The sequence below is a fragment of the Crinia signifera genome, chromosome 6 (genome assembly GCF_055691185.1).
Source record: "Crinia signifera chromosome 6, ASM5569118v1, whole genome shotgun sequence".
In the NCBI taxonomy this organism is placed as follows: Eukaryota; Metazoa; Chordata; class Amphibia; order Anura; family Myobatrachidae; genus Crinia; species Crinia signifera.
Window position 1 is genome coordinate 195,492,541 of NC_139222.1, and position 23,119 is coordinate 195,515,659.

The 23,119-nt window shown below is 45.7% G+C and overlaps 1 protein-coding gene across 2 annotated transcripts in view; it reads right to left on the bottom strand.

Annotated features, from left to right (window-relative positions):
• The window catches only part of NFKB2 (nuclear factor kappa B subunit 2), a 65,982-nt gene that overhangs the window by 37,137 nt on the left and 5,726 nt on the right, over nucleotides 1-23,119 (bottom strand). The window contains exons 1-3 of one of the 2 annotated variants that reach the window (XM_083148523.1): nucleotides 14,539-14,667; nucleotides 13,799-13,880; nucleotides 5,409-5,490 (exon numbers count right to left, since the gene is read on the bottom strand). In XM_083148523.1, the coding sequence (XP_083004649.1) occupies nucleotides 5,409-5,490; nucleotides 13,799-13,843 (127 nt within the window). In that variant the 5' untranslated portion in view covers nucleotides 13,844-13,880; nucleotides 14,539-14,667. Of the gene's footprint in view, nucleotides 1-5,408; nucleotides 5,491-13,798; nucleotides 13,881-14,538; nucleotides 14,668-23,119 lie in introns of those variants that run through there. The other variant, XM_083148522.1, reaches the window with a different exon arrangement.

Genomic DNA, 23,119 nt, shown 5'->3' on the forward strand with positions numbered 1-23,119 from the left:
CACTCAACCAAGTACATGATAACAAGGAAGCAAAGGTTCTATACAAGGAAACACAGGCAGGCCATACATTTGCGGCACTTCTTCAATCCAGATTTACTGCATCCTTTGAACCTTGCAAAGTATAACTTGGCAACAAGCCATGGTTTGCTGTAGTAGCTATGCAGGGAAACTTACTCAAGATACACTGGCTGCAGGGCCGGCGCTACCCGCTCAGCACAGGATGCAAAGCAGGGAGGCGCCAGCCTGGAGAGGCGCTCCCTGCTTTTGCTATCCTGCTGCTTTCTTACGCTGCGCCTGACAAGCTAGTAATGACAGCTTGCAGCGCAGGGCAGGCATCATGAAGCGCAGCTCCGGGTCCTCTCTCTCTCCTATCTGCTCCCCTGTGTAAGGTCCCGACGCCCCCCCCCCCGGCGTCATTAGTATATTGACGCCATCATAGGCGTGCGCACAGGGCACTCCTGAGGACGTGCAGCCGCCCCCTGCCCTATGCAAGCCGGATGCTGCCTGGCGCCTCCTTCCCCCTCCGTGCGGCAGCTACAGCACGGTCACGGTCCCTCCTCTGCCCAGCCGCACAATGAGCTCCTCTCCCACCCCCACCGCCCGTCACCTTTATACAGTAGCGGGCTGGGCAGGGTGCTCTGTGCCCACAGATCCATGCTGTTATTCAGCACCGGGGCTGCAGCTGCATTGTGGGTTCGTATAACTGACAGCTGGGAAGAATCCTCTACCTGCTTCCTGGCTGTCAGTGAAAGTTACTCTACCGCGTCCTGTGCAGCACGGCTGCTGCTGGACAAACCACGGAGCTCCGTGAGGGAGCAGAAACAGACTACGGAGGGGGGGAAGAGTGTTGTGATCACACACTGTCTGTGTCTGGCTGGCCTGTGCAGAGACAGCAGCCTTTGCACAGTACACTCCCCCCCTCCCCTTTCTTCCCACTGTCCAATCCGTCATGCTGTCAATAAGAGAATGATGAGATGAAATCTTAATGCTCCTCTGCTCCTGCTGCCCTGGAAAGAGAGGGAGGTGACAAGGACAAGAGTGCCTGATGCTGTGCTGCTCAGAGTAAGCATTCAATGTCTCCATTTAAAGTTTGGTCCTAGTTTAAGGGGTACTTATGGGGTCCTTTAATATGTAATAGGCAATTCGGTGTGGGGTGTAATAGGTAATTGGCATTACGGTGTGGGACATAATAGGTAATTGGCATTACTATTTGAGGCGTTACAGTGTGTGGTATAACCAGTAATGGGCATTAGGGCATGTGGTATACTATGACTGTGTGACGTGTAAAAGGCATTACGGTGTATAGTTTTGGTGCATGCCTTCGGCGCGCACTGTCCTTATTGTTCCTATTTTACCAAAAATTGTCAAGCCGTGGCATAATGTGTAATGGGCATTACGATGTGTGTCATATGTAATGGGCAACACAATGTGCGGCAATGTGTAATGGGCATAATGGTGTGTTCCATAATGTGTAATGGGCATAACGGTGTGTTCCATAATGTGTAATGCCTCCTTTTTGTGATGCCACGCCTCTTTTCCATGAGGTCACACCCCCTTTTCACTGCACGGCTTCGCCGCTCCAGGGTCCCGCCTACTGCTGGTGGGCCTGTGTGCTCAAAAATGCCAGGGCCTATTTCTGGTCCCAGTCCGGCCCTGATCATGTGATCATGTCCCACCGGCTGTAGTTCCCGCTGCTCGCCTCGCCTGGCTGTCAGACTTCTCGCTGCTCGCCTGGCTGTCAAACTTCCTATGTCCCCCATCCTCCCTGCTGCATCCGGGGTCCTGGGAGTTGATATTTCCAGGCTGTATGTGCTGCCCTTCTATGGGGAGCAGGGGCTGCCATAATGGTGCCAGTGCTTCTATTCTAGAAGCTAATGCTGTTTTTGTATATATATATATATATATATATATATATATATATATATATATATATATATATATATATATATATATAGATAGATAGATAGATAGATAGATAGATAGATAGATCTATCTATAGATATATCTATATGGAGATATATATATATATATACACACGCACATATTTGCCAAGTCGTAGAGAGGCACTTACCTCCTCTGGCTGTCCCTTGCTGAATCCCTAGCCGCCTGACTACTGCCGATTAAATGAACAGCCTCCAGAGAGCCTCGTACAGAGACCCTGAGCCCCTCCAAAAATGCCTGCCACCATAAAGGAGAGAGACATTTGAGGGCCTCCATCGCCTCTATCAGGGTGCCTAGTACTACCCAGAAGTGCTAGCATGCTGACAGGGACGAATTTAGGGGTCAGGCCGCCCCTAGGCACAACATTTTTGTCCCCCCCCCCCTCCTATTTTAATGTAATCATATATGTATATACAATGTTATTTATATATTTCATTAAAATTTAACTGTAGCCCTCCTCAATATTTTTTTAAGCACTCTGGACTGCTCACTGTACGGAGGACCCGGAGGGAGGCACTTATTAGTACAGTGATTAGCACATTGTCTCTGTCAGTCTCTCTCCGGCTCACACACTGTGACTAACTGAGCGCAGGGAGGATCTGCGCGCCGCTCAGCTCCTGGATACACAGCAGCCAATAGACTGTGTGTGTAGAGTAGCCAATGGGCGGGCGCTGGCAGCCGTGAGTCTGAGACATTTCTGGACGCGCAGGGGGACCGTCGGACCCAGCCACTAAGCGGTGATGTAATGTGCATGAAACAGCGGGTGGGCAGTGGCGGGTGACGAGCGGCGCTGCCGCCTACACATGATAATTCATGTCTGCGGCGGCGGCGCTCGTCACTCGCTGCTGATCACCCACTGTGCAATGCTGTTATTTAACAGAATGTTAGCCTGCCTGCCTCCCTTAATTGGTGCCGCCCTGAGGCCGGTGCCTCACGTGCCTAGGCACAAATTCGGCCCTGCATGCTGAGCGTCTGCATCCCCAGGCAATGCAAATCCCCCTGCAACAAGCATGTAATCCCCTGTGGCATGTAGACCGCCATGGCAACAAGCATGTAATCCCTCCATGGCAGTGAAGCCCCTGGAAAGGAGCATATAACCCCTGTCAAGGAGCAAGTAATCCCTTGCATTGAGCAAGAAACCCTTGGCAATGAGCATGTAGGTAAGCAGAACTTATGTGGCATAATATGTAATAGGCTTTTCGTGTGTCGCATAATGTGTAATGGACATTATGTTGTGGGGTATAATATGTAATGGCATTACGGTGTATGGCATAATATGTTAAAGGCCTTTGCGGAGTGTGACATAATGTGTTATGGACATTACGGTGTGCGACATAATGTGTAATGGGCATTACGATGTGCTTAATCCTGGTGCTGTGTTTTACTTGGTGCAGGGTGTTTAAGGGGCTATACTTGACACAGTGTCTAAAAGGCTCTACCTAACGCAATGTGCATAAGGAGCTCTAGCTGGCACAATTTGCATATGTAGCAATAATTTGTGGTGTAATGTGAATAAAAGACACATTGCTATATTATGTAAGGTGAATTGGTACTATTATGTGGCCACGCTCCTTCCCCAGAAAGCCACAACCAAAATTTTGGGCGCGCCTGTCCCGATCTTTACTGTGTTATTGTGTGGGGGGACCAATTATTTTTCTAGCACCAAAATGTTTAGTTATTGCACTGTTGCTACTGGGCACATAGTGTGGCACTAACACTACAGATATTTATTTCAGGGTCTGCATTCGGTACTTGCTGTCTTTTTGTAAAGTATGGGAGGGCGCAAATTTATAGTTTGCAGGAGGGCGCCGAACACCCTAGCACCGGCCCTGACTGGCTGGCAATAACAAGTGGGAACTCACTGCAGAAAAGTAACCGTACATTTCAAGAAGGCAGCAATCATATTTTGCGGCATCTCTAATAAACATGAAGCTGCTAATTTTAAAAGAATGGACCAGTTATTAGGAGCGTCTCTCTATGGAAATACCTAGATTTATTTTATAATGGGCTAACCAATGAACTAGCACCCTTGCTACCTGGTCATAGGGTGTGGTACGACGGATAGGCCACATGTGGCAAAAGTAGCACAATGGAAGAACTAAGACACAATCAAGGGTACATTAGGCTTCATCTGCAACGTTACACCTATTATTTTGCAACCATAAATGACTAATGCTAGTAGACTATATGTGACCTATAAGCCCCACAATACTGAGATAAAGGAGGGGAGTATTTACCATTAATGGAGAGAAATAAATTAATAACCAACCAGCTACTGTCAAACATAGCCTGTAACATGAGAGTTAGATGCTGATTGGTTAGTGCTTTTTATCCGTCCACTTTATCTCTTCACATGATGTTGATAAATACTCCCATTAGCAGTAATGTCACATTCATAAGTAATTGTTACATAAGTGCACTCATGGGTGAACATAGGGGCCAGGCCACCCCTTGGCACAACATTATTGGTCGTTCCCCATTAAAGGTTTGTACACACTGGGCGTTTTTGCTTACGAGCGATGATATGAAAATTGCTGGCTGATAAATCGCTCAGTGCAGGTTTTCACCCAGTCCAGCGATTTTAACAGGGAGACACCACTTTCCATAGTATGAGACTACGGAAAGTGGTTCATTTGGCCTGTGATATCAGCCGACGGGCGTCGGGGACCTGCTTTGATGCGGGAGCACGCATCTCCTAGTGTTTGGGCCTTAAGTCACTGCCCCCCTTCTTGCACCCTTCATGTCAGGTCTCAATGCCACCAAAGTAGCCCCAACCTGACCCCCCCTCTACCTTCTGCACCACAATTTACTCCCCATTGTCATCCTTAAACCAGCTGCAAAATAAAAACATAAGGCATCCCCAGGCCCAATCTGACCAGTGTGTGAGTATTAAGCTACTGTAAATGGAGACACAAGGAAGTGGTTCACATTATAATGAAAACATTAACGCTTGCAGAGCACTACATTTCTGCAGAGCACTACATTTCTGTAGTAACACAGAAGCTGTGATGGTAGTCTGCATGCTTAAATGTTTGACTCAAAATACGAACCAACTGCTCGCGCTGGATTAGCAGATAGATTTGTGGTGCTGAAGATCACTGAAAGTAATAGCTTTTCTGTTTTGCAATCAAAAACTGCATTATTGTCACATAGTTGACAATGTACATAATGCAGGCAAAGCTTTGTGCGGTCAAGCTCATATATGCACATATCCATTTACTGCTTTGCATCTGATATAATATTCCTTTTAGTATTTCATTTATGCGCTATGTGTGGGTAAGCTATGTCCATTAGTTTGATGTCACTTCCTGGCTGGGGTGACCTGCACAGCAGAGCATTTATAGTAGAACAACACTTGCAGAGTGCATCCTACTGCATGTAAAAGGACAGTCTGTAGTATACAGTAATTAAGCTCATCTATAGGTTGTGGAGTAGGATTCCCGCCTGCCCTACCATTAGTTACTTACGTATTTCCATCTCAGAGTCCGGAGGTTCCATTAGCGGAAGATAATCGAGACTGTTTTCATCTGGCTCCCTTGGAATAATATACTATTTGGGGAAAAAGCAGATAAATATTCTTAGAAAAAGTGAATTCAACGGTTTTGATCATTGTGATTATTTGCATTCTGCACAACACTGTCTGCTATATAATACATTTTATATAAGTGCCTCTTTCTCTAGTTTGGGATGCAGGAGGATCAAATGCAGTGGCAAACGCAGGATTTTTTGAGGGGTGTTTCCAAATCTAATCCAAAATCTCCCACTATGCAGGGCACTGGAGTAAGTACGGGAGTCGGGGGGCGCGGTAACAGCCCTGAATATTGGTCTTTTTATACACTGGATACTTCCCATTGACAACCTATTTCAAGTGGCGACCTTCATTGAGTTGACCGTATGACCCATACCAAATCAAACAAAAGCAACAAAGTTCTCTTGTGACCAGCTGCAGGAGATGAGGAAACAAAAGTAGTGACTGCATGTGGGAATAGGTGAAAACGCTATCATCCGGATGATATTATATAAAACATATTTAATGGATCAGCATACTTGAAACCGATACAGACAAAGGGGCAGATTTATTAAGCCTGGTGAAGTGATAAAGTGGAAGGTGATAAAGCACCAGCCAATTAGCTCCTAACTATTATTTTTCAAACCCAGCCTGTAACTTGACTGTTAGGAGCTGATTGGCTGGTACGTTTCTCCCTTTCCACTGTTTCACTTCACCATTTCTTAAATCTCAATATGACCTGCAGTGCATAGATCCTGATATTTTCATTCAAATGAACAGCTGCGCTTTGATTGTTTCTGATTAGTTAGTACTAACCACCCATGTGATATACTAGCCAATCAGAATCTCATAGTCTGAGCAATAAAAGTGCATAGTATGGTACTTGTTTCCTAGCACGGCCACACCGATTAAGATCGGGGTGGTCGTGCTGAAAAAAATCGGGTCGATCGCATCGCATGCGATTTGGTCGCATGCGATGCGATCGACGCGACCGACCAATTTTTGACCCGATTTTTTTCATTGAATCCAATGTAAATTGGGTCCCTGGGACCCAATTTTACATTGTATTCAATGAAAAAAATTCCCAACCCCCCCAAATTGAAGCGCGTAAACAGCAGCCCACGATAGACGCATACCCGAAGCGTGGCGAGCGCAGCGAGCCCGCGAGGGGCGGCGGTACGTGTCCTCCGACCTTTTCATGCCCTACTATCCACTAGGGCGTGGAGTGAGAATAGAATAGTGTGGCGAGCGCAGCGAGCCACCGAGCCCGAAGCGTGGCGAGCGCAGCGAGCCCCGCGAGGGGACGCGGATACCTTCACAGGTAAACGCGTCCCTTCGCGGGCTTCACAGGTGTCCGCGTCGCCACGGACACCTGTGAAGCCCGCAAGGGGACGCGTATAACTGTGAAGGTATCCGCGTCCGCTCGCCACGCTTCGGGCTCGGTGGCTCGCTGCGCTCGCCACACTATTCTATTCTCACTCCACGCACTAGTGGATAGTAGGGCATGAAAAGGTCGGAGGACGCGTACCGCCGCCCCTCGCGGGCTCGCTGCGCTCGCCACGCTTCGGGTTGGCGTCTATCGTGGGGCGACGACGGGGACATCTATAATGTGAAATGGGTCATATGGACCCATTTCACATTTTTTGACATTTTTACACCATTTCAATGTTAAAAAATTTTTTAACATTGAATCCTATGCAAAAATCGGGGGCATCGCGTCGGGACCAATGTTAATGGTCCCGACCGACGCGATGCCCCCGATATTTTACCTTTCCGACAAGATTTCAATGTTAAAATATTTTTTAACATTGAAGTCTATGGAAATATCGGGGGCATCGCGTCGGTCGCGTCGGGACCAATGTTAATGGTCCCGACCGATGCGATGCCCCCGATATTTTATCCTAGCCGGCAAAATGGACCTGATTTCAAAAGAAATCGGGTCCATCGTGGGTAATCGTGTCCCTTAAGTAAGGGACACGATTACTCACGATTGTGGCCGTGCTAGGAAACAAGTACCCATAGTATATATATATTTTTTCATTGTCAAACCAGGGCATATACGGTACATTGATTAAAGAGGAACAACTCAGTGTAGAAAGTAATACATCCATAGTAACCATCCCTAATAAATGCCTAAGACCAGATCATTGGAGAAAGTAACAAATCCCTAGGTTGGGAAGAGCCCTATTTTGGGTCTGCTTTCTTCTAGAGGGGGAGACACCTGGGGAAATAAGCCCTATATATTGATTTACAATTTCTTATATAGCGCAGCATATTCTGATGTGCTTTACCATTGGAAACAGTGATAAAACGAACTCAGTAGTAATAAACCGACATAGAGGTAGGAGGGCCCTGCTCGCAAACTTACAATCTATAGCATACTTGCCGACTTTTTGGTCCTCCTCTCCAGGGGCCTTATTCTGGTCGGTGCGGCCGGATCCGATTATGCGGCCAGGACCGTGCGTGCGAAACCCCGCCTTCCATACGGATCGCCAACTCCGTCCGTACGCGGTAAGAAGCTGGCCGAACGGACCGCACGTGTATTTTACACGGAATACACCTCCTCCATCTAAGGGAACCTCCCCCATCATTCGATGGTCGCAGACCATCGAATGCAGGACCGAGTGCTCCACCAGCTCCCGCAACCTCAGACCACACGGACATTTCTCCGTGCAAAAGCAGGGATCTGGGCGGGCAGCTGACATCCGGCGATGTCATATGTCCGCCCCCTACACGTGCGTCACGGCCGCATTACCATACGTACGCCCAGTGTTTGCATGGGAACGCCTATGAAACGCGGGGCGTATGCATATTGTAATGAGGCCAAATAGCCCTTCACGCCCCTCTCCACCCCCTGTTCGGAGTGTTCACATATCATGCGGGATTTGGCCGTTCGCCCCGCTCGCACATGCGCAGAGACGCCTCTGCACATGCGCAGACACAAAACATCGGCGGCCCGAACGCACGCAGATATATCCGCACCGACCAGAATAAGGGCCCAGGAGAGGAGACCCGATAGTAGTAGGTCAGGGGGGCGGGGAGAGGCTGACGTCACCAAGCCCCCATGACAGTCAAAGTAAGCACGAATTGGTGGAGGGGCTAACATGGTGCAAAATTACGCGATTCGTATAATTTTAGCCCCTCCCCTTGCTGCCGACCCGCAAAAAATGAGTATCTAGTACAGCACGGAAGGGGGGTGCGGGGGCTGCGTGGCCAATGTGGGAGGATAGTCAATCTCATCTATAGACTATTACAGGAAGCATGACATGGTGCATTGGTGCATTATCACCTTCCACTTTATCAATTCACCAGTTTTTGCTGCATTTGCCCATATCCCCATGTGTACGGGTCAACAGTTGCTAGGAGCGTGCTCCTGCGACCAGCGGCTTTCTCCTTCAGTGATAGAGAAGCAGATTTATTAAGCTCGGTGAAGTGATACTGGGCCAGATGCACTAAGCTTCAAAAGTAATAAAATGGAGAGTGATAAACCACCAGCCAATCAGCTCCTACCTGCCATGTCACAGACTGTTAAAAAAATGTCAGACAGGAGCTGATTGGCTGGTTGTTTATCACTCTCCATTGTATCACGTTTGAAGCTTTGTGCATCTGGCCCAAAGTGTCTGTTTTTTGTTTATCACCAGCCAACCAGCTCCTAACTGTGAAGTTACAGGCTTGGTTTGAAAAATGACAGTTAGGAGCTGATTGACAGGTGATAAAAAACTGAGACACCTGTCTAGTAACATGTAGGACCTCCTTTCAATTGGATTACAGCAGCAACATGGCATGGACTACACAAACGCTTTAAGAACAGTGAGCCAGATGCATTAAGCCTGGTGAATTGCTAACTAGTAGGTTAGTTGGAATGGTAGTTGTGTGATCATCTTTAAAGCTCCGTACACACAGAGCAATTACTGTAGGTTGCTGAGTGATTTTGCCTTAATATCGTTCAGAAACCAAATTGCTGAGTGTCCTGTTTTCATCAGCGAACATCGCTAAACAGGCATTTTAATGGGCACACTCGCCTTTTCCACCTTGCTGAAAGGAACCAGCAAGGAGAAAACAGTGAGTGAATGGGGGGGGGCGAGTTGAATAATCTGACAGCGAGCTATCGGTACTGCTTGCCACCATAGCTTGGCGTCAGAGCATTGAATACCGCCCAAAGAGTATAGTGATATCAACAGTTAACAGGATGTCTTTACGGGGTTGTATTCTGCTGTGATTCATTGCATACTATCTTGAGAATTACTGGAATCCCCAGTGAAGACACTGTAAATGAGGAAATAAAACTCCATACTATTCTTTTCTCTTACTGTTAAACATTCAGCATGAATTTCAAAAATGAAACCGTTTTATAATAAGGTGACGTCATTTTGAAAACCACAAATCTCCAAAGATTTCCTATGGCGTAACTAAAACTCATTCTTATATCTAAACATATCACATGTGACATATGAGCAGCAAAAAAATTACTATAGAAGTAAAATCAAATAGAAAAATAGTCAAAATCGAACCGTGTGTACGGGGCTTAAAACAGCGGAAAAAAACAATGGGGCAAAGGCACTTGAGAAAAGAAAAATGAATGTACTGTATGGCAAACATAGGGGTTTCCACTTTCTCAGTATGAGATCTGTGACTTATGGGGAATTTCACAGTTTAACTTTTATACTGCCAGCAAGACACACTCGCGTCACTGTAAATATATACCATATACCACCATTTATTTGTGACTATTCAGTCAGAACTTCAGTATACAAACCCCTGGATGCACATTGGTGTACAGTTTATTCCAGTACTGACCATGGGCATTTTTCAACAACTGAACCGTAGGTACACCCTATACCTATTATTTATTATTTATTATTATTACCAGCTGATACCCACCACCCATCATCGGTAATTTATTTATCATTTACTGTTTATTTATCATTTCAGGGGGCGATCACTGGTTCATTCCTCTCTCATCCACCATTTAATACCAATTAAGATGGTCGACAGCTGAAGGTGGTTCCTATTGTGCTAACCCACCAAACTTTGCTCTCTCATTTGCCGATTTGTATCTGGCTACCCTGCAATGCCATTCAGGTAACCGGGATGGTCAGAATACCTACGGCAAAAAGCAGAAGCACACCTGAGCTCTCCTAAGAACATTGGTGCCCTCTCATCTATAAGGAGAGTTACTGCTATACGTCACTGGGCCGCCTGACTCCATCTGAACTTAGAAGCTAAGCAGTGATTGGCTAGGTCAGTACCTGTCTGGGGTACCAACAGGGAATATCCGGTCCTGTAATATCCAGACAGCAGAAGCACCATTTGTTCAGCTGGAGAAGCACTGTACATCAACCACCTTGACAATCTCTGGTATTAGGACTTATATTATTTTGCCACTTTTGGAGGACTGTGATACATTGATTTTGCAAGATTATAATTAATTATATATTTACATTTATTTGTTCTCCTAAGATTGATTCAACGAATATAAACAAAGCAGAAACAGAAAAATAAATGACTCGCTCTTGACTAATTGTGACCTTTGCATTGCCATTATTTGGTTAAATTGTGTTGATCAACAGGAATTGTATTTATTCGTGTTATGTTCCGTCTTCTATGTATTTTGTAATAAATGCCCACGAGTTGTTATTTTAGCTTCTAAAAATAAAAGTTCTTAATTCACTCATTGATCAATTACTTTTCAAGCATGCCCCAAAACCCCACTTGTTCTTCCTTAGTCTTTCTTTGACTTGTCCTTTCAGCAAGACACGTCACAGAGTTAACAGCTAATAACACAACACATACACGGTTTATATTTTGTACAAATAAGTTTTAACATGAATAAATAGAGTATTTGTTTTATTGATGATCTTCACAGAGTTGAGGATTATTTTCCGCTTCCACTACATGTACTGCATACAGTGTTATTCCTGTATGTGCACAGTGACGATACTTTACCATGCACTAGGGTACCTGCACTGGGAGATCACGGCTGTTGGTGTCTGTGCGGCCCTCAGTGCAGCCGAATGCAGGGTATATTAGCACAATGGTACATTGGGCCCAATTCATGTTTGTACGCAAAAGCAACATCAATTGTGAATTTCTCAACTGTGGAGCTGCTAATGTTGCTGCCTAGAAATGGAAATAAGCACCCACCAGAGCATCCAAAATTAGTAACATTGCAAATAAGGGTTGGTCTATGGCTACGGAAGATACACGCCATAAAAATGGCAGACACGCCTGCGTTTTGCCAACCAATCCCTGTTAAATCCCAGTTAACGCCTCCAAATGGTCACTTCCTGTCAATCACTTTACGTATGTCTCATGTTATGCGGGATCTCAGCAGCACCTTCATGCACGTGCATCACAATCACAGCACATGTGCAGTCTGCCGATAAGTAGCACACGGAGAAACAAGTGTTGTATAGGACATTATTCAATGCAGTCTCATGAAGCAGTTTCCTCACATCACACTACAACTGAGACGCATAATTGTGTGGAAAACAATGCTCTACACAAACGGGATACATTCTCTAGGTCGACAGTATGAAGGTTGACCACTAATGGTCGACAGGGCCTAGGTCGACTATGGGAAGGTAGACAGTTAAAATGTCGACATGAGTTTTTTCATGAACAGGCCATCCACTATGGCATGGAGCACTGTGCCCGAGGGGTCGTCGTACACTCATACAGTGTCCATGTCGACTTACGCCGACATTTGGCTCAAACAGAACGTGAAAAACTCATGTCGGCCTTTTGACTGTCGACCTTCCCGTGGTCAACTTAATGCTTGTGTCCACCTTCTGACCATGTCGACCTTAGGCCTGTCGACCTATTTCATGTGTTGACCTAAGCCCTGTCGACATTTAGTGGTCGACCTTCATACAGTGGACCCTATGAGCCATACACACACAAGCTGAGTCCCGCAGGACATGCATAGAAGGGATGCTTGGAGTGAATGCAGTATTAGTGAATGAGGACACATCTGTACCTGTGTTGGGAACTCAGGGAGGCAGAACCCTGCAGCAACATCTCCTGGGATGCGCACAGACTTGGCCTCAGGGGGGCGGGGGCATCATTTCTTCTATTACAACCTGCACGATTAGCTTGGTAACATTTCTCAAACTCTTACTAATCACACTACATTAGCTTTCAATTCTCCATGCGTGTGTATGTGTATAATCTATAAAAAAAAAATCTTAGTTTATAAGCATCTCTACCGTATATATGCTACTGGCAAATAGCCCCTCATATGTGAATCAGCATCATTGTGATAGGTCAAAACTGTTCTCTCCGTATTATTTGTACTATAGTTACTAAAGGGTGGATTTTTAGAAGCAGAGATGTTGCCCATGGCAACCAATCAGAAGAGCGGCATGGGAATCCCAACATCTATTACAATGCTGACATTGGAATCCCAATTGCCGGGATGTTGAACGGTAAGTATGCGGTGAGCGGTAGCATGCGCTGGTATGCTTTAGGCACTAGTGGGGGACTTGGGTTAGGTTACAGGGGGAGGAAGATGAGGGTAGACTATGGGGAGGGAGGGCTAGGTTTAGGCTGCGGGGTGGTGGGTTAGGTTTAGACACTAGTGGGGAAGGTTAGCGTCAGGCTGCAGGGGCGGTTAGGGTAAGTATACCTACCAGATCCCTGCAGGGATTCCCTTCTTTGGGAGGCCGGCATTGGTAATCTGACTGCTGGCACCCTGACCGCGAGTCATACATATGTAACCCGTAGTGACTAAGCAACATACCAAAGGGCCACAAAACCTCGCTGAGTTCATATACAACTATAGTGTAAACAAATATATATCTATATACATATTTCAAATAAACAATACAATATAAACAAGCTAGATGGGTAACAAACAATTTTACACATGTAGACAATGACTACAAAGTCACAGCAGAGAGGCTACTGTAAGAATGGTGTGTACACACTGTACAATCCAGCATGAGATTTGACTATATAGTCAAAACAGCATTGGGATTGCATGAAGATCGCACAGGTTTTTTAGCGTGCGTTCCGAATGCGCGCTCCCGGGACAGCACAAATCGAAACCCAGATATAGACAGGGCATCAATGACTATATATAGTGCAAATCTAATGCACATAGATTGTATGTAAATAGTACAGAGTTAGCAAAGATTGCATAGCAAGACTGACTGCTGCATAACTGGTAATACCGCCTGCTAGAGGAGCAGGAAGACATCCTGATCTAGCAGGGAAAGGGTTAATGTGCAGAGCTATTTACAGCTGTTTGACCACTGTATACAACCAATAAACACACAATGCCAGCACTGCTTGTGCTAAAAATACATCACAGTAAGTTGAGATAAGCAGTATTATTAAAATACTTACAGGATCGTATGTTTCCATTTTGCAGATTGGGATATTGTTACTCATTTTCTTCTGCCAGGCTGCAGCCTTTTAGTACAGGGATCTGGGTAGAAAGAATGCTGGTCACTTCAGGAATGGCAGTGTAGCCATGCACACAGACAGACAGATAGACAGACAGCAGAGTGGAAATGAGAATGTTCTCTTGCAGGGAACCAGACGGTCTGTATTTCTGGTGAAATGACTAGGGGAAAAGAAATACTAGGGGAAAAGTGCAGAAGAGGGTGGAAGCGAAGGGTGAAGAGTATTCTATGCAGGGAAAAGCACCAAACAAGGGAGGTAAATAACCCCAGGAAAGTTGGAGCGGTACAGGAAAGTCCCTAAAATACCAAGTATGTGAGAAATGACGTCACGGTCACATGACTCACAGTACAACGCCCCTTTCTAAGCAGGAAGGAAGCAAAACATCTCTATTCAGCAAGTAGTAGTAATGTACAGTGCAGGCATGTATCCATAGGACACACCCAGATCAGCTGTCCCCAAACTCACACTGTACAGTATGTGCCTGAGAAGGGTCATGGACCCGAGCCACGATTCTAGGTTACATACAGACACACCTGGAGTAAGGACAGATCTTACGAACTGTAATAAGGAGTACACTGCTTTTTTCAATTGGGTTACATTGCTAGTTTTGTAGTACCTTTCAACAGTTACAATGTATAGTTATTGCTATTGTGTAGTAAATTATATTTAGTAATATGTACCTGGCATAAACTGGGTCGTGCCAGCCACAGCTCCACCCTGCTCCAACTGTGCATATGAGAGATGGGATTATTCTATAGATTAGGGTTGGCACTCTATTACACATCCCAGCATGCTCTGCCACAGTGTTGCTGTTAGGGCACTCGGAAACTGTGACATGGGCAGAAGATCTTCCGCAAGTTGCTTAAGCACTTTACACACTGTGGAAAGCTGCCCAGTTTTTCAGCTCAGTGATTTTCCTCATCATTGATATCCGTACACGCTGAGCATAATCGCCCAGTGTGCTGATATAGATATATTATAAGAACTGGCTTTGCAGGCACGAACATGATGTGAGGCTTGGACACAGATGGAGCTGCAGAGAGCTGATAATGAAAGTCGCAGCTTTCTTTCGGTTTTACTTTACTTGGTTCTTATCACCAAATTATCGCAATTTCAGATTTTTCCGATTGGTTATCGATTGTTTTTTGTTCTGGATAGCCAATAAGATCCCACTTTGTGATCCGAGTAAATCAAAGTAAAATCACAACCACTCAGCTCAAATTTTTACCCATTTTCAATAAAATGTGATAAACTCACACATCCCTTTCTTTATTTAGATCAAATTATTATATATATTCAGAAACGAACACAAAGCAGGTAAAATAAAAAAAGGGAACTTTGGCCCTTATTCTGATCGGTGCGGCCGGATCCGATTATGCGGCCAGGACCGTGCGTGCGAAACCCCGCCTTCCATACGGATCGGCAACTCCGTCCGTACGTGGTAAGAAGCTGGCCAAACGGACCGCACGTGTATTTTTCACGGAATACGCCTCCTCCATCTCAGGGAACCTCCCCCATCATTCGATGGTCGCAGGCCATCGAATGCTGGACCGAGTGGTCCACCAGCTCCCGCAACCTCAGACCACACGGACATTTTTCCGTGCAAAAGCAGGGATCTGGGCGGGCAGCTGACATCCGGCGATGTCATATGTCTTCCCCCTACACGTGCGTCACGGCCGCATTACCATACGTACGCCCAGCTTTTGCATGGGAACGCCCATGAAACTCGGGGCGTATGCATATGGTAATGAGCACAAATAGCCCTTCACGCCCCTCTCCACCCCCTGTTCGGAGTGTTCACATTTCATGCGGGATTTGCCCGTACGCCCCGCTCGCACATGCGCAGAGACGCCTCTGCACATGCGCAGACACAAAACATCGGCGGCACGAACGCACGCGGATATTACCGCACCAACCAGAATAAGGGCCAATATGTTGTTTAACTGCAGGTCTCGTTTAAAGTAAATTAATCCAGTGGTATCCGGTTGATAGATCTACAATAAGAAGATTTTTTGGTACTGGTTTCCTAGCACGGCGTCCATCGCTTACCATGCCATAAGGGATGCGATGGTATGCGATGCTCGGGTAAATGACTCGGAATGTACAATTAAATATCGCATAGCATGCCAGCAAATGGCATGCAATTTTTAATTGTACAACCCTGATGGGTGCTTACAATGTTAAATGCACCCCCATTGTCAACACCACCCCCACTATCAACGCCAATCCGAAGCGTGGTGAGCGCAGCGAGCCCGCGATGGGCGGTGGTACGCGTCCTCTGACCTTTTCATACCCCCACTATCCACGTCGGCATGGATTTGAATTTAGATAGTGTGGCGAGCCACCGAGCCCGAAGCGTGGCGAGCGCAGTGAGCCCCTCGAGGGGACAAAGAATACATGTTAAGTAATCCGCGTCTGCTCACCACGCTTCGGGCTCGCCACACTATCTAAAATCAACTCCACGCCGACGTGGATAGTGGGGGGTATGAAAAGGTCAGAGGACGTGTACAGCTGCGCTCGCCACGCTTCGGGTTGGCGTTGATAGTGGGGGTGGCGTTGACAATGGGGGTGCATTTAATATTGTAAGCACCCATCAGGGTGCTTGTACAATTAAAAATCTCATCACATGCCGCTATATTGCAAGCGATGCACTGCGATGGAAATCGGGGGCGCCGTGCTAGGAAACAAGTACCGATTTTTTTAATCATCATTTACCATCCATGTGGACTTTTGACAGAATAATCACCTGCCAGTGACCGGTGGTCTGCGGAGGCTATCGCACTGCCGCCGGGACCTGTCATGACCCTCCACTTGCCGCCGCCAGGACCTGCAGATCTACCTGTCTGGGATCCCAGCGCTTCTCCGTGCTCCTGCTGCTTAAGAAAAATGTCCCTCACAAAATGCCCACTCCCTTACAGTAGACAGTTTTTGAGGATGCTAGAGGAGGTGACGGTTTCCTCCAGCATCCTTAAAAACAGTCTGCTGTTGGGGGCAGCCACTTTGTGAAGGCCATCTTTCATTAGCAGCAGGAGCCAGGAGGAGTGTTGGGACGCAGACAAGTAGATCTGCGGGTCCCAGACCCAGAATCGGCGGCGGTGGCCGCAAGCAAGAAAGGGTGGAGTTTTGTTTTTTATTACTTACATGCTACAGTTATGCCACTGTCACCTGCCCAAAGTACGGCTAGTGATGCAAGCCTGAAATATCTAAAATGACTGAAAAAACCCTATGTCAACCTATTGACCCTGTTGAACTTTTGACCTTTTCTAGTGTCTAACTTTTTCCTGTCAACATTTTGAACATGTTGGCCACTACTGGCTGCAACAGATGCACCCAGAAAAACATTATAGACACGAGGGAGAGAAATTAAAATGCGCGTGCAGATTTAGTCATGAAAAGCCATGGACTAGCCACTCTCTACAATGGCATGTAAAGATTCAGTTGACAATAAGTAGACAAAAATAATAGATAAATACAAGATAACGCAGTCCGAACATCAATCTAAATATTAGGCTGATATTCAGAATACTCCAACGTATTACTTTACTTTTTAGCCTCATCACAGCAGCTTGAATCCAAATGAATGGTTGTCTCTTATGTTTTTTTTTTTATAACAATGCATGAACCTTTCCTGACCCATGGATAATGGGTCATGCAAGCATGATATATTTCTCTTACATGCAAACAAACTTTTGCATTTGCATGCCTTACACAGTCAAGGTGTCCATATACTACCAGAAAAAGTCGCTGCAGTGTATGGCCAGCCGATCCCCATTGAGCTGGTGGGGGCCTTACAGACAGCAGGATCGCACGCGGACCTTCTCATGCAGCGTATGGCATGCGATCGTGCTCTCCGCTGCCGGGAGGGGAGCTGAGTCAGAGGTTGGATGTGCAGCTGGTCTGACATTTGAATCCCACTTTATTCCATCCAGCAGTAGAAGTTGGTGCCATCCTGGGCCACTCCTGGACGTTACATCTTGTCCTCCCTCCCTATTGCTAATTTGGGGACGCCACTGTTGCTCCGTTTGGACTTTTGGGACTCTCCTGGTCAAATCCACCTCCATGGTTTGGTTTGGTGAGAATACTGATTCCATTTTAAAATTGTTTTTTTAAACATCCATACAATCTGGCTATATGTTCTTCTTTTTTAGAATAAACATTAAATACTTGTGACAGATCTAACCAATCTGAATTTTTTTTTTTATATATTAACCATACATTTTTATTTAGCGCTGCTCAAACCTTTTCCCTTGTCTTTTTTGATTATCGTGAGTATAATCCTTGTTTCCTTCCTTCCTTCTTCTTCTTCTTCCTTCTTTATACTTCATGACAGCCATTACATTGGGATGCACCAAAGCAGTAGGTAGGGTCATACAATACCTCAAGCCAAAGCTTGTCTCAACACCTCACTTCCAAACCGGACTTCAGAAACATCCAGAGCATAATGCTAGGAGAAGGTGTGCAGCGATGACCAAGTGGCTGCCTGGCATATTTCTCTGGCTGAAACATTTGCCTCTCTTGCCCATGAAACCACCATTGCCCTTGTTGAGTGTGCTTTAATGCTTTCAGGAACCATACACCCTACTTTCTTGTAGGTAAATTAAATCACTTCTCTAAGCCATCTTGAAATCATTTGTTTTGCCGGAACAAATCCTTTGTTTGCTTCTTGTGGAATAACAAATAAAGCTCCCGTCTGCCTAAAACTGGCAGACCTATTAAATAAATTTTGATGGCTCTGACAACATGTAAGTTCTCCTCCTTATTTGACGGATTCGGACAGAAGCACGGTAATACAATCTCCTGATTCAGATGGAAAGACGATACCACCGTGGGCAGAAATGAGGGCTTAGTCCTAAGAACTACCCTGTCCGGAAATATCTTTAGATGTTGATCTTTAATGCACAAGGCCTGAAGTTCACCCACTATTCTGGCTGACGTAACTGTCACTAGGAAGGCCACTTTCCATGTCAGAAACTTTAAACTTGACTCTATCCAATGGCTCAAAAGGAGCAAACATTAATCCATTTAGAACTAAATTAAGGTCCCATTGGGGAACCATAGACCTAATTCTCGGTCAAATTATTTTAATAGCTTGGCAAAATCTCTTCACCAGACTATGTACAGCAAGTCTTCTATCCAATAATGCACTCAAGGCCGAAATATGTACTTTCAGCATGGATACTGCTAATCCCTTGTTGAAAGCGTCACACAGGAATTGCAACACATGCGATATATTCACTTTGGGAAAATGAAACTTGTCCTTGGACGACTTTGCAAATATTTTCCAAATTCTGTAATAGATGGCTGACGAGACCTTTTTCTTAGCTTGAATAAGTATTTTGATTACTTCAGGGGCCAGATTCTTACTCTTGAGTTGTTGCCTCAAACATAACTTCTCAGGTTCTTGGCAATTGAACGGACCCTGAGTGAGAAGGTTCACAGACACTGGTAAGAACAAAGGTTCCGCTACTGCTATACTCTCCACCATAGATATAGGCTAGGGAGAAGTCCCACCTCTGGGACAGAGCATCCACTCCGAACAACCCCTGAGTCAGGTATCTGGAGAAGAACTGAGGGAGTTTCTTGTTGACTGACGACGCCATAAGATCTATAACTGGCTGACCGAAATGATCTATTATCAACTGGAAAACTGATTCCTTCAGTTCCCATTCTCCTGGAATGAAACTTCTGTGACTCAGGAAATCTGACACTTTGTTGTCTTCTCCTGGCACATGCAACGCTGATATTGACTGAAGATTTACTTCGGCCCACATCATGATGTTTCTTACTTCTTCCACCAGCACTTGACTTCGTGTCCCTCCTTGCCGATTGATATATGAAATGGTTGTAGCGTTGTCTGAAAGGATATGCAATTGAGACCCTGTGACCTCTTTGTTGAAGAATTGTATTGCTTGCCAGACTGCTCTTAGCTCCCTGTGGTATCCAAACTGGTCTGTGACCTGGACTTTTAGTACTCAGAAACTCATCTTTGGTCACAAAATTCTATTTCATCCAGCTCATCAATTCAGTAATCTGAGACGACACACTAGGGCCTGACTCTCCTTTCTTAAGGCAATCCTGGCACAAAACCGCCTCTCCAACAAACGACTTATCACAAGCTGGACAACTTTTGGCATTCTTTTTCTTGCATGCTTTCTTTTTGGGTGCTGCGGGCACACTACAACAAGAAAGAAGACTATTAACTAACCATCTATAAACCAGCAAAAATTATTAGAACCAGTCCTCCAAGAGGACTTACCTGGGCAGTGGTACACTCTGCTTAGCAGAGGCTTCTTCCATTTTCCCGGCAGCACAGAACCCTGTGTAACTCTCCAGCACCTGTTACACCGGCCAGATGCTTAAAAAAACAGTACTTCCGGTATCTGGAACGCAGGCCGAATGCAGAGTGTGCACCCGTCGGAAGTGCATATCCTTCACTTCCAGCGACAGTCTACTGTGGAAGTGGCTACAAGAACACCTCCGCCCGCAGTGACCAAGCCGGACATGCTGCTCACGCCTCCCCTCCTCGTCCCAGGAGCTCAGGAGAAAGTCCCCACTGCAACCCAGGGACATATGCATGGACCGGACACCTGAGGATGGCTCCACCAGCCGCACATACCCAGGTGAGTCCATACACCAGCCTGGCCAAATTAGAGGGGGAGATCCATACCACCGGCCCGGATCTATAAAGTGCAAAGCGCCACCATCCCTAAGCTGCCCAGGCTCCGGCAGCATAACCAGCTCGCTGGAATATTTTTTTTAAATAGCCAAAAAACACTAACTAACTACCTGTTACAGACAAAGGAGACAGGACAAAGACTATGGATACTAGGGTGCTCAGCTATACAGGGAAAGGAAGAGGAGGAGCTAGATCATGGGGAAAAAACTACCTGTCTAATTGGTAGAGAGAGAAAGGGGTGAACCCAATGTAATGGCTGCCATGAAGTATGAAGAAGAAATCTATATGAACCTCTGGAGAAACAAAAATATTTTTTTTTAAAGAAGGGGAGGTCTGCCATATGAAAAAGGCATTATAATCTATCCTCTAAAGCAGACTGGTACAATAAATTAGACAATGCACTACTGGAAATGGTTTTTCCCCACGTCGAAGAGGTGAAAGGGTTATTTGGACAGAAGTTCAAGATGACAGTCCTGAGTTTAGCGCACAACCTAATAGGTATAGGAATTGACAAACTTATGTTGATAATATACTTGAAAAATATGGGATGTAAGATGCCAAACCAATAAGTACTCCTATCACTAAAAGTACAAAGTTGGCCATAAACATGTCATCCAAATGTGAAGAGGCTGGGGACATGAAAAACATCCCTTATGAGAATGCCATTGGATACCTAACATATGCAAGTATCGCGATCAGCCATGTCTTTGAACATGCATGTTCCCCCAACCGTTTATATTGTTTATACTATATGCTGTTTACTTGTTACCCACCTGGCTGTTGCACAGCAAACCGAAAACAAATTTCTAGTATACACAAGTATACCTGGCCAATAAAGCTGATTCTGATGCAGTGAGCAATGTGAGTCAATTTTCCAACAACCCATATAGACTAAATTTGGTGGCAGAGAAAATAATTTTAAGATACCTTCCTTAACGTTGGAGTTAAGCATATCACTAGTGAAGAGAACACTGAAGTTGTATACGAAAGGTATTACGTTGCACTCACCTGCACATTCCTAAAGAATATGTCACAAATCTGGATTTATTTGTGGGCACAGGTACTAGGACCACTGTGCTATATAGGTTGCATCAATATGGGACTGGACTGGAGTATTAGATTAACCAGAATGTGACCGGACAGGAGTATACAGGCAGAACTGGAATAAAACTGGATTAAATGCACGAATGGAACTCGCCGCATCGTTCACAATCGGGGCTTGCGCATGTGCAAAACCTGACCATCGACTACGAGTGATCCAAAATCGGCCCCTTAGATATGCGCTCCTGCTGGCAATTTCAGATATAAATGTGCAACTTCTGTTCTTGAAAACAGGAATGTGTTATATGATATCCAGTTAAACTGAGCACTATGGTGAGACTTGTACTGGTGCAGGGATACTGTCATTGGGTCACCAGCAAGTTGTTAGACAGTCATTAGGTCGACATGTGTCTAGGTCGACATGCAGGAAGGTCGACATGGGTTAGGTCGACGTGGGGTTTTTCATTGTTTTCTTGAGCCGACATGCGGTATTTCATGCCCTACCAGCCACCAGGGCATGGTGGGAGAATAAAATAGTGTGCCGAGCGTAGAGAGGCACCGAGCCCGAAGCATGGTGAGCGCATGTGGTGCACTTTAACCTGTGTTCATATTGACTGTGTCGTCATTCGGGTAAAAAAAAAAAAAACTGTGAAAAACCCAATGTCGACATTTTGACTGTCGACCTAACCCATTTCGACCATATGACCCTGTCGACCTTCCTGCATGTCTAGACACATGTCGACCTAATGACTGCCTAACAACTTGCTGGTGACCAACTGATGCACACCCCTGGTGCATGGTGTGGACCCCCTTGGACCCAGAGGCCATGTGCACTGCATATTTTGCACCCAGGAGATACGCCAATGCTACAGCAACAGCATCCGTAGGTTGGAAACTTGCAGCACACACTATATGCTCCCCTCGATCTGACCGGTATTGCATTTTGCAGCAATATGGATTGCTTATTCACTTAAATGTACAGTATTACTGAGTCGTTAGGACTAGCGCCCTGCTGGGAGCTCATCCCTGCGATCAGGACTAGTAAAGTTAATGCAGTTTTCTATTTCAGCCAGCTGTGCATGCACTGAGGCTAGTCAGTATACGTGCTAGTGGGCACCCATGGATCCCTCTCCTGAAAAAGTCTGTGGTCTAAAGTTTATATATGGCATCAGCTGCTCAGGCCAGCAAGCTTGGTAAATCTGACTATATAAATCTATGGGAGCTGCAGTAGGAAATTGAAAGACCAGTGTGGTGTCATTAGTGGACTCCTTCAAGTTCCTGGGGACCATAATCTCCTGAGACCTTAAATGGGGGCACAACTCTGATACTATTTCTGGAAAAACACAGCAGAGGCTGTTCTTCATTAGGCAACTGAAGAAGTTCAACATCCTACAGAAGCTTCTGCTCCTCTTCTACTCCGCAATTGTGGAGTCTGTACTGTGCTCCTCGATACCGGTCTGGTACGGCTCCGCCAGCGAAGGAGACAAATGCAGACTCCTAAAGGTAGTCAGAACTGTGGAGAAGATCATTGGGGCGGGCCTTCC